A 12,443-nucleotide genomic window follows, 5' to 3' on the forward strand; every position below is an offset into this window, starting at 1 on the left:
CAAAATAACAGCGCATGCGCAGTTAACAAAGTCTGCGTTTAGCTGCTCCCGCGGCACTGCCTTTGAAAATGATTTTGGTGCGCGTGGAACAATAATAGATTATTTTACGTGTTTAAATCGAATACGGAAACATGCCGATCTCCTGTTCAGCTATTGATTGTTCAAACCGGTTTGCCAAAGGCTCAGAGATCAGATTCTATAGGTAAACACGAACATAATAGCAGTTTAGGACATACTTGAGCTTTACTGTTTAACGTTACATGTGCACAAGTTGCTTTATATGTATCTAACTAATGCGCTGAACTAGCACAAAGAGGTTTCCTAGTTAACATGCAACTCGAAAATGTAATATACCTAAAATAGTACTTTATATCTTGTATATATTTTGCTTATTGTGGTGCGTCGTCTTTGTGCTCCTCTTTTTAGTTTAATAGTATAGTCTATTAGTAATGGCAACAGATATGGATATTACAACATAATTAATATCACAACATAATTAACATGCTTGTGTTGTTTTGCCACATAAAAAAGATAAGTCTTTTAAACTTGTGTGGTTTGCACAGGTTACAGTTTTCAGAATACAAAAGATGCATGCCCAGATAAACTGTATTGGGAGTAACTGTAAATAATGGAGTTGCATCTGCCTTTCTCTTCCTACTGTCTCTCTGTTCAGGTTTCCAATCAGCAAGCCTCAGCTAGCCGAGCAATGGGTACGAAACCTTGGGAAAAAGAACTTTATTCCCACTCAGAACTCCTGCTTGTGCTCGGAGCATTTCCAGCCCGACTGCTTCCGTGACTACAATGGAAAACTGTTTCTCAGAGAGGATGCCGTGCCGACTATTTTTGCAAACTCTGGAGGAGATGGCACAAAGGTGTGTGTTTTTGCACTTTTTGGTGTCCAATTAAAGAAAATCAGTTTAACTGCTTCAGCAATGCAGTCCCACTCATTGTTTTTTTCATGGTGTTAATTTATTGCTTACAGATTGAGTTACGGAAAAACAGAGGAGGATTAGTGGCAAAGGATGCAAATGATTCCAGTCGGTTTGGTTCGCTTTCTGATAAAGACAGACCCAAACAAATCACAAAGGACAGAAGACAGCCTATAAGAGACTCCAGCCTGAAGGTAACACATATACTGCTGAATATGCAGTTACTAATACTTACTTGAGTCTGTTTTTAGCTTCTCTGCAGGTCATTAACACGTCTCACACTTTTTTTAGTGTTTGATCTCATGGAGAAAAATCTCATTTTCAGATTTTCTCTATGCAAATTGAGCAAATCTTAAAGGTGTTTGGCCACAAGGTGTGTCAGAGATACAAGTCTGTGTAGATGCGTTGATTTTCACAGTACAGCAGTAGCGTGTAAAAGCAGCATCAGAGTTGAAGCATGGATAATGTATTGCAAAAAAAAAAATCAAGTGAGGCAGATTTTATGATTTTGTAGACAGGGAGTTTACCTAAGGAAAACGAAGCCTGCATGAATATTTGTTTTTTTTTTTTCCAGTGGAAATGTTCTGAGAAAAGAATTTTGAGATATAAACTCTATATCAAATTGCAAGGTGGAAAAAGTCACAATTACCTTATACACATACATGTGTGATACAGTGGCTATTCTACAGAATTGGTTCAGAGTCAGAGTTGGGAACGTCTTGGGAAAAAAAAGTGTCTTTTTCCACAAATTTTGTATATATGCAAATTGTGAAATATCCAAGGTACACATTTCTAGTAATTGTGCAGTTAGTTCTTATATTGTATTTTTAGAAAGTTATAGAATATTTGTCCTCTCCCCAAATTTGTCACTACCGAAATACTGTAATATATAATTTAATAAGAAGGGTTATATTGACCTATTAAGATTTTGCTTACATCTTCCATGTAAATATATATTTTTCAATTTTATTAAAAAGTTTTAGAGGTAAATCAATAACAATTACAATATTAACGATGTTTCAAATGTGATTTTTTTGAACTGTTTTTTGAATTTTTGTTTGTGAAAGGCAAAAAGTTGACCATACTGATTTAACGATTCATTAGTTTGAATATATATTGAACTGAACACTATCATAACATTTTAGTTGATAATTCAGTATACTTTATTTTTGACAAAACATCCCATGTTCGGTCGTGACAGCACATTTTCGGTAGTGACCGTCATATTTTGGTAGCGATCACATTGCAGAATTTTAACCCACACACTAAAATGCTACTAAAACATACTAAAATACAAAAAAATTGCATAACTGTATTAAAATTTTGTTTATTTTCCCCAAATAAAGGATTATGAAACAATAAGGGCATGTTTCGATTGTGACTGTAGCAGCAGTGAAAATTTTATGGGATAACACCCATATGTCACTACTGAAACTTCACCAAATGTGACAATTTTAGATGCTTTTGAAGCTAGCTCAAAGATGCTCATCAGCACATGGTTAGCTAGCACAGTTCTGAATAGTTGCACACATAAAAACTAAATGTTATGGAATAACTCCCCCAAAAAGTTATTATAGAAAAATGGTGTTTGGTAGTGACTTGATTTAAAGTTACATGCAGATTTGTAATATTTTTAAACACATTTACCTTAGAATGATGGGGTGCTCACCATGTAGCTATGAGAGAGAGGGACACATGATTATTCAGTGTAGGGGTGTAGTTAAAATTAGTCTCAGCCAATGGACTAAAACATACACTTTTCACTTTTTCGGCAGTGACATGAAAAATGTGGGACACTTTTTTTTTTTTTTTTTTTTTTTTTTTTTTTTTTTTTTTACACATAATTTTATAATTTACAAAGGAAATATAGTTTTTGAAATATTTTTTTTTTTTTTAACTTCACTTAAAAAATCAAAGATATTTGAAAAAAAAAAAGGAATATAATGGAAAAATTATTTCAGTATCATTTTCGTAAGTTAAAATGTAGGGGTTAGGTTTTGGCACAGCCACCTCCCAATAGAAGGTACCCACTAAATGATGATTTTATATATATTAAGCTTACTGATATTTTAAATATTATTCTGGGTATCAATAGATAAATAGGATCTTAGTAAATATCTAAGATTTTAATACTTAACTGCTTTATAAATGTGTTTTTTGGTTGTGGGACAGCAGTTTGCACCAATTCTATACAATGACCCTGTTTTTTTTTTTTTTAATTCCATGTCTCAAACAACATTAAGAATTATGTATTTCAAACCTGTAATTATATGTGTGTCAAACCTATGCTTCCTAAAATAATTTAAAAAGAAACCGCTATAGTTTGACTGACAATTTTTACCTTGTCAGTCAGATATTTTTTCCTTTATTACAGGGCAGAGGTATGAATGACCGGAGACGTGCAGGAAAGCTCTCGATAGGTGACAGGTACCTGTCTTTCTAGATTCTCAATCTCATGATTACATCACCTCAGTTATAATAAAGATAAAATATAAATCATGGTTTTATTTAATTGAATTGCAATTGTATTCAAAGTGTTCCATATGGTGTCTTAAGCATTAAAATAAACACTAAGCTTGGATGAACTTTTTCCATTTTTTTCCATCGTTCTTGTCCCTGCAGACAGTCCCTGTCTCTCAAGAGTAAAGTGTATGACAGCAAAGGCCTCCTGATCTCGTGTGGAAGGGATCTGTGTGACTGTCTGGATGTGGACTGCATGGGTTGCTTCTATCCGTGTCCCGAGTGCAGCTCACGGAAGTGCGGTGTGGAGTGCCGGTGTGACCGGAAATGGCTGTACGAGCAGGTTGAGGTAGAGGGAGGAGAGATCATCCGCAACAAGTTTGCAAATTAGCCAACTTGTTGGAAAACCGAGAAGACGACACTACTTCTGCTTCTGAGGATAAAAGCTTGACACTGGCTTGGTATATGGACATTGCAGAAGTACTTGGTTCATTTGGTGTATTGTTTATTTTTTTAAATGTATAAGTTTAATAAATAATGTTTAAAATCTTATGTTTTTGCTTGAACAGCTGTGTTCATTTCAGTAATGTTTCCATGATTTCCACTTGTTTAGTTATGCTGTAATACTTTTTACACTTAATAAATAAAAATATGAATATAAGCAGAGTGCACAGTTCTGATTCAAAGGTTTTACAAATATGATCTTTTAACCTCATTTCAAATGCTGTGAACACTTTGGAAAATATGTCTCTTGAGTGTTTTATCAGTAAGCCTATGGGTCCAGTTCATTATATGCTGTAGAGAAAAAAAACAAGAAGAATACCAACGTGCAGTAAACGGTAAAACTGTTTGCATTACAAACCAGTGTGCTCATAATGAAGATAATACAATAAAACAATATGGTAAGACACAACAATTTGCAATATCTAGCAGCAAAACGAGCTGTTTCGGTGGATATACATAAAAAACACCTTGCACACATTTTTAGTTCTTTGATTTACTTCGTAAACAGACTATAGTGATATCCAGGAACCTGTTGGTTTACTGCAGGGCACTTTAGTATTTGTTTGGTGATACCATCTATTAGATATTGTCTAAGCTGTTTTTCTAATTGGCCCATTTGTCTCAGTCTGCACATTCAGGGCACTCCACCTCGTGTTGCAGTGCTTGGAGCCAGGATGTCGAGATGAAGAACAATCTGTCATAGGCCCAGTTTGCCTTGTAGCTGCACAACAATAAGAATGTACAAGCAGCAAGAAAGTTGACTTGAAGCGGGGATAATGTATTGCAGAATAACTCAAATGAGGCAGATTTTGATGATTTTCAAAATATTCACATGTAGACAGGCAGTTTATCTAATGAAAACTATGCCTGGGTGAAGTGTTTTCTAGTGCAAATAACTGGCAGTGCAATTTTAATGATGAAACATTGATACAGTTTTTTAAATATTGCAGTTCTTGCAACATAAGGCTAGAGTGAACCATTTATTGCCATTACTTAAGGCTTTGAGTTATAGTTGTGATTTTCTGCCTGTTTTATAAAGCAATTAATCAAATGAAATTCTGATTAAACTTTTAATTATTGAAAAGTGTTTGCAATGTTCCAACTTAAAAAAACATACACACGCGCACATACACGTGCACAGAGATGATTTGTTTCTTAACCTTGTAAAGTTTTTACTCGTAAGCAACTGTGTCATGCATGTTCTCATTTGTAGGTGACACCTTCAAGTGCATCTGTAATAATGTTGTGTCTTGTTTCTATCATCTGCTCTTTTTATTACCATACATGAGTATTAAAGGCTCTTTGTGATGCGCCCTAACCCATTTCTCTATTTATATGTAAGAGATTGCTCCTTTTTCCGAAAACTCTTTGATATTCATGTTGATTCATTACTAATTTGATTATGTAAATGTAGTATGGTTTCAGTGAGTTTACTCAGTGTATCAGGCAAAGCATCCTCTCAGACAGAAATTTTTACAGTTGGTCTCAGAAGGACAATTATAAGCTCTGGTAAAAACGCACCAATTTCACGAGCAAAATTAACGTGTCTGCGCGTATAAGTGCTTGGGAACAGATGGTTTATCACAGGAAATGAGTTCTGTTTACGCTATGTGAGAGCTGTTTTAATACTGCAGTTTGTGCCTCACTGAGATTATTGACAGCAGAGCCCACAGAGAATTCCAGAAACATATCATATTTTATATACTGATTTAAAAATAAATTATATTTTGCCTTTTACCTTGGTTCTTGCAGTGTGTTATATTTATTTTATGCTTACAAATAATAAGAAAATGTTTCATATTTGTTTTATTCCATTAGGCAATTTACATGGTATTATGAAGTATTCAGAATTGTACAACAGGCTTTCAAATGGTTTGGTTTTCTTGTCTAATGTGCGTTGCAGCTGGTTGTCTGCTGGCTGAGAACTCCACAGTCTGTGATGTCAGAGTTACACATGCTGCATTCACAGCTGAGGGCCACTGGATAGGTGAAAACAGAGTCAGCCCCGGCAGGGCAGCCTTTAAACTCATAGGTCTCGTAGGTCCACTCTCGGAAGTTACAGGTGTTCTGGTAGTACTGCATTATTGGGCTACGGTAAACTCTTTCCTGTCAAAATATAAAGTATTTTGGTGCAAGAGAAAGAATGAATGTCATCTAAATTATAATAATAATGGGAAAAGAATATATTTAAAGACACCCACCCCACCCACCTCCCACACAATATATATATATATATATATATTAGATATTTAGAACTCTCTTATGCTTACTAAGGCTGTTTTCAAGGCTAAGATTATTTATTTGATCAAAAATAGAGTTAATAACAGTAATAGTGTAAAATATTATTACAGTTTAAACAACTTTTTTGGCCATTTTGCTATATTGTAAAATGTAATTTATTTCTGTGATGGCAAAGCTGAATTTTCAGCAGTCATTACTTCAGTCTACAGTGTCACATGATCCTTCAGAAATCATTCTATGCTGATTTGGTGCTCAAGAAACATTGCTTATTATCATTGTCAAAAAAAAACAGTTGTGCTGTCTTATTTTTTTGTGGAAACCATGATACACTATCATTCAAAAGTTTTGGGTAAGATTTAAATTTAAAAAAGAAATTAATACTTTTATTAAATTTATTTGCTTTTCACGATAGACGTTGTTGCAAAGCAACTTTACAGCAAATTAAAGGTTTTACAATATATTTAGTAGTAGTAATATATTTAGCAATATGTTTGGTAGTAGTAGTATTCATCACAAAGTGTTTTTAGCACTTTATGTTACTATATCAGACAAGCCATGGTGCTCTCACATCACATATCATGTTCTCACGCAGTGAAAAATATATTGTGGCGCAAAGAGGAAACTGACAACACGCCAACCAGTCTGTGGTTTTCCCACAGAACTGGGCTAATTTAACACTGTTGCAGCAGATTGAAACGACTCCAGTAATGTGATATTTAACCCCTGGAATGTGAATTTTTCCCCCGGAACACAATTTTTACTAGTTTGGTGCTAGTTTTGAGTAGCAACTGGGCAGGTTTTGTTATGAAAATGACAGATTGCTGTAGCGCCTCAGTTCGAGCTGCACATGAACCGATCATATTTTCCTCTTTACTAGTTTTAGCACAAAATAAACATGAATGAACATCAGAAGGTATCTTGTTTCAACCGTGAAAGATGTAGACATCATTTTTCAAGTTCAAGTTCACCGACATTAATCTACTCTACTGTAAGGTTTGTTTGTCAAACAAAAATGGTAGATTTGGCGCTATGATTGATCAGATTGCCTGTCAATCAAACCCCCGACGAACACGATCATGTGACAAGGCTGGAGTAATAGCTGCTGAAAATGTGTATATGTAAATTCATATATGTCAAATGTGCACAAGTGAATTTTAAAGAAAAGGTTAAATGAATATTACTTCATCCTACCTGTGTTTTGCAGAACCCGGCACAGGCAGTGGTGTCAATTGTGATGCAGCTGCCACATTCCTCACTTTCCACGGTAATGGAGATATTGGTGAGTCGACAGCTGGACCTGCATTCTGATCCTGCCCTCATTAGCGCTGGCAACAGCATCACCATAACAACGAAGCGCATCCTCATCTGGGAATCAATGCGAAAGTGTGCAGCTAATCAAACACAGGTACTGCAGTGGATAAAGTATTAGCACTGCATTTTGTGTCCATCTCGGGGTTACAACGTGAATGAATTTCTTGGGATTTATTACTTGTCTTTTTTTTCAAAAGAAAATCACCATTCAAAGTGTAAGCTAACCCAGAGCACAGAAAACTAGCTCACTAGTTGGCTAAATTATTGTTAGTTGAGTAACTAAGATGAATTAATTTAAAACAGCTATCAAACTGAAGTCAAACTACTAATAGAAAGTTCACGTCAGTCCTACCTGCTGGAGTTTCGCTGAGACAAAATCACTTCACCTCAGTTCACATGGACACTTATACCCTCCTGTCAGACGTGACACCCACATCTTGTTAAGAGCAGCCATGTCTTATCATACTACTGCATTTGCTTTTGTGGAGGTGGCACAAATCCTCAAAAGCCCTGTGGCCATGGCATTCAGTCTGGAAGAGGCTTAGACAGAACAAGATCCATGTAAAGGCCACCACTGATGTTCTGCTTTTCAAGGTCAGTGTTCTGCAGCACAATTGCTGCATTGAAAATCACTGGAACAACAGCTTGTCTTCTTTAAAAGTTCCACACACGGCTACTTCAACAGTTTATTTCTGCAGGATATTTTTAAATAAATCTAAAAATCAATCAGTCACTGCTACATCTGTTCAGTTTTTACCTGGATAACTTTTGAAACAGTCTCTAATAACAGATGGCGGTGATGTTCCTAAAAGAATAATAACAGGCATCAGACCATATCCTAATTTACAGCACATATGTCAGTATTTGGTATGTTGGTGTATATATTTGACATATGCTAACTGGTTTAATAATTGATTTTTTTTTACCACTAGATCTATCTAGTAACATCTGAAAAATATTGGAATTGAGATGCTCATGGGCTTGGAAAAGTGTAATGCATAATTTGATACATTAAATTGGTAAAGGATACAATAAATTGATCAAACGGGAGAGTAAAGACATTTACCACTGTAACCACTGACATCAATAATTTAAAAAAGCATTTTTGGCAAATCCAGGTAATTTACCATAGAAATATTAGATTTCTTAAACGGTTATGACTGTTAAAGTGCCAGCTGTGGTCCAAACTTTGCATGCTTGCTTAGAATCATCACCTGTCTTATGTGCTCACCAGGTTTTGAGTTTTCCTTAGGCTTTGTAGGATTTTGGGTAAATTTGGACAGGCCCCTTTTCTAAACGACACCATTATATCCTCCCAAAGGGTACATTATATATATATATATATATATGTATATAATATATTTTTGTTAATTATTGACCTAGAGTCCAGAGAATTGTACTGCAGTGTTTTTTTCCAGACTGAGCAAACAAACCTACGATATCATCTCAATCATTTAACAAACGGTTTGATTGACGGTAGTGATTCTAGAGGCAAAGTTGTCCAGACAGAATGAGAAGGTCTATACTAAAAGTGGCCCTGCCCCTTTCAAACTTTTTCTGCCCCTTTGAGACGGTGAGTCGAAAGTTCAACTTTTTTTTTTTTTTTTATATATATATATATAATTATTGATATTCACTCTCCAGAGAATCTTTCTACACTGGAAGTGTTGGGCGAAAAACCTAGAACTAGTTCGCAAAAGTATGTGAAATAACCCAAAATTTCGATTTTGTACTTTTGATCACTGTAGCGCCCCCGTCAGGCCGATTGTGGCGAGCATTGGTCATATCGTAGGCGGTGTGAGTACTGCCATCCCTCCACGTTTCAAGTCTCTATAGTCTCTATGACTAACGGTTTGGTCTGCACAATCGTTTTTACATGGAGATTGCTGATCCGTGACCATTCTAACAATTACAATATTAGATTTTCAGTATACTTTTATAATAGAGATTTCTATTATTATTCTATCAAAGAGCATATTAATAATTGAGTGCCAAAACAGCATATTAAAATAAGCCCTCAGAAAAATATGTACAAAAGCTGTCACTGGGGCGGTACCTTTTTAAAAGGTAGACTTTTGTACCTTTTAGGTACTAATATGTATACTTTATGTAATAATATGTACCTTTAAGGTACCAACATGGATCCTTTAGGTACCTTTTGAAAAGGTACCATCCCAGTAACAGCTTTTGTACATTTTTTGTAAATGCAATATCTGAAGAATCAGGTGACACTGAAGACTGGAGTATAGCTGCTTTGCCATTAACAATAGCATTTATTTGAAAGAGAAATCTAAATTAAAAATTATATATAATAATATATATTTACTGTCACTTCTGTTATCCTTCACCATTTAATGCCTAAAATCACTCACATTTTACTTTTTTTGAAAGCCCATGAACATTTCAATATCCATTTAATTTTAAAAAAACACAAATTTCAAAAGATCGATCCAGTGGTGAGCATAAGAGACTTATTTGAAACATAAAAATCCTACTGACCTTAAACTTCTAAACATTTTATATACAGTATATAGTCTTTGAAGCTGTCCTCTGCGAAAGAACTATTCTAGCATTCGTTCCATTTAGCAGCAGGCCTAGCCGTTATTGCCTTGACCATTATCTGTTTAAAGTTATCCAGTGCCCTGGATTTTCATTTTGATTCTTTTCATTTTCTCTAACAGATCTCAGTCTGGCTCTTCGGCTTTTCATCTCCAGCTCAACCTTGACAAAACGAAGCTCTTTTTTCTTTCAGCCGCCCCCGGTCTCTTTCCATCGCTTTTGACTCCTGATGTGTACAAATCTTGGAAATTGTCCAAGATGACCCACTGACCTTCATTTACCACGCTGCGACAAGTGCCCCATCAGAATAGGGCTTTTTAACATAGAGAAAATCTGCCTTTTCACTCCAATCGGGGCATCCAAAATGCTTCTGTCTGTCTCTATATATCCAGTAATTCTCACATTTACTCAGATCTCAATGTACTGCACTGCACAGTCATATCTAAGACCCCGTTCCTGGCCTGCAAAGCAGCCAGAACTATTATTCTAATAACTATAAGCCATTATCCATTTGCACACCCACAACCTTCACACTAAAGTCAGAATTTTTACTCCCTACACATATAAAGCAGTCATCCTGTGTGCTTGCACACAATGACTAAATGCTGTCTTGTGAAATACTGCCCCCTTTATTCTCCATAGTGCCAGCTTTAGACTTTATACAGAATAGACAAGCATAAACAAAAACACAAGTCCAAAACTAGTTACTAAGGTTGGGTATTTGAATAATAAAACAGCAAGATGTCAATGCACGGTTGTCAAGATAGTAAAGATTGGTCATTGCAAACTGTTTAAACAAGAGCAAACACAATGTCTGCTGCATAACTAATGAGCTGGATCAAACAGCACAATCATTCTGACCGCACATTTCCACCCTCTGCAACAGAGCATGTGAGACCAGAGTTTTGTTGAGCATTTCTCTGTCTTGCGAAATACAATATTTGTTTTCCAGGTGATAAATATAAAACATTCGTGGCTTGAACACAGTGCTGCTGATAAAACTGGATTTCTAAAGCTCTCTGTTGTAAAATAGAGTGCCAGGAGAAACAGGCAGGTGGCGTAGTGGGAGTAATCATTTGCATTTTGCTTTCATGCAAACATCATATGAGTTTAAAGCATTAACAACCGCAGAAAACCAATTTAGAGTTTAAAATTTAGTTTAAATAATCTTGATTATCTTTTTTTTGCCACTACAGTCTGTATGATTGAATGCCAAACGTTTTTAAACCTTTTAATGCCAAGAAACCCACATATGATCATATTATAGACAAAATGTAAAATTAAAAAATGAAATTAAATAACTGGCTGCTGTATTACCATTGTTCTAAAGCCAAAACAAACTAATGAAAAATATTATTCGGAAAATACGATACAATAATTTCCCATAAGATGATGACGGCATCTTTTATAAAGCATGTTAAATGTATGAACTGCAAAAACAGCTAATTTGGGTTTTATTTAAAAACAAAATAAATTAAAAACTGATTAATCTTATGCTTCATTGTGATTAGAAAGAACAAGTAATTGTGACACTGTCTGTGAAAGCCTAAAGGAGGCTAAAGTCTCAAATTCTAATTGTGAGAAATCAAGCATCAAAAGTTTGATTTCAACCATTAATTTCACTATGATTTCAATCTTTGACATGGCCTCACTCAGTCAATATTAAATACATCAAGGTTACATTTTCACAGAATGTTCTTTACCTTATGAAGGATGATTTTATGTAGCTAACAGTAAATCACACACACACACACACACACACACAGACTTTAGCTGGGTTTTCACAGTTATTTCAAGTAATTATTTATTAAGTAATTATTTCAAAATCTGATAAATGTGTTTTGAATACTATTAGGTTAAACATATTTAATTACTCTAACATTTAAACTAATCTTAAAGTTAAATGTTGTAATATCTTATTGATTCTACAGCACCCCTTTTTCTTCTCTCCTCGGGGGGCCCTGTGCTAAGCTTAAAGAAGCTTAAAGAAATTCTGTTTTTTGAGTTAAACATCTTAGGATTTTTCTCCATATAATGGACTGCTTTGGTGCCCCGATTTTGAACTTCCAAAATGCAGTTTAAATGCAGCTTCAAACGATCCCAAATGCGGTTGTAAACGATCCCAAAGTAAACATGCAGAGAGGATCAAAGACCCTTAACAAAAAAAAAAAGCTAAAACAGCGATATAGGACGATTTCGAAGTTGAGGGAGAACATGAGATGGGAGCTTTTCGACATACCCTAACTGTCATGAATCAGAAAAAAACAGTCCAGTCAGAGTAAGACAAGACAAGCATTATTATTTTATTATTTTTATGAAAATAACCGATCGTTACGCTAGATAAGACCCTTCTTTCTCGGCTGGGATCGTTTACGATCGCATTTGGGATCGTTTGTAGCCGCACTTAAGCTGCATTTTGGAAGTTCAAAATCGGGGCAC

The 12,443-nt window shown here is 35.2% G+C and overlaps 2 protein-coding genes across 2 annotated transcripts; one reads left to right on the plus strand and one right to left on the minus strand.

Moving 5' to 3' along the window:
• The first annotated feature begins 1 nt into the window (after position 1).
• arl14ep (ADP-ribosylation factor-like 14 effector protein) lies at positions 2 to 4,050 on the plus strand. Its single transcript, XM_051114449.1, has 5 exons — positions 2 to 202; positions 674 to 872; positions 983 to 1,123; positions 3,304 to 3,356; positions 3,552 to 4,050. Exons 1-5 carry the CDS (start codon positions 132 to 134, stop codon positions 3,778 to 3,780), a joined length of 693 nt encoding a protein of 230 aa, XP_050970406.1. The 5' UTR covers positions 2 to 131; the 3' UTR covers positions 3,781 to 4,050.
• A 1,634-nt stretch (positions 4,051 to 5,684) lies between these two features.
• Positions 5,685 to 7,924, minus strand: fshb (follicle stimulating hormone subunit beta). The gene is made up of 3 exons (XM_051114451.1): positions 7,798 to 7,924; positions 7,326 to 7,499; positions 5,685 to 5,999 (listed from the first exon to the last, which is right to left on the minus strand). The coding sequence occupies exons 2-3, from the start codon at positions 7,497 to 7,499 to the stop codon at positions 5,781 to 5,783; spliced, it is 393 nt and encodes a 130-aa protein (XP_050970408.1). The 5' UTR covers positions 7,798 to 7,924; the 3' UTR covers positions 5,685 to 5,780.
• Positions 7,925 to 12,443: the final 4,519 nt, after the last annotated feature.

Source organism: Labeo rohita, chromosome 7 (assembly GCF_022985175.1).
Source record: "Labeo rohita strain BAU-BD-2019 chromosome 7, IGBB_LRoh.1.0, whole genome shotgun sequence".
Classification (NCBI taxonomy): Eukaryota; Metazoa; Chordata; class Actinopteri; order Cypriniformes; family Cyprinidae; genus Labeo; species Labeo rohita.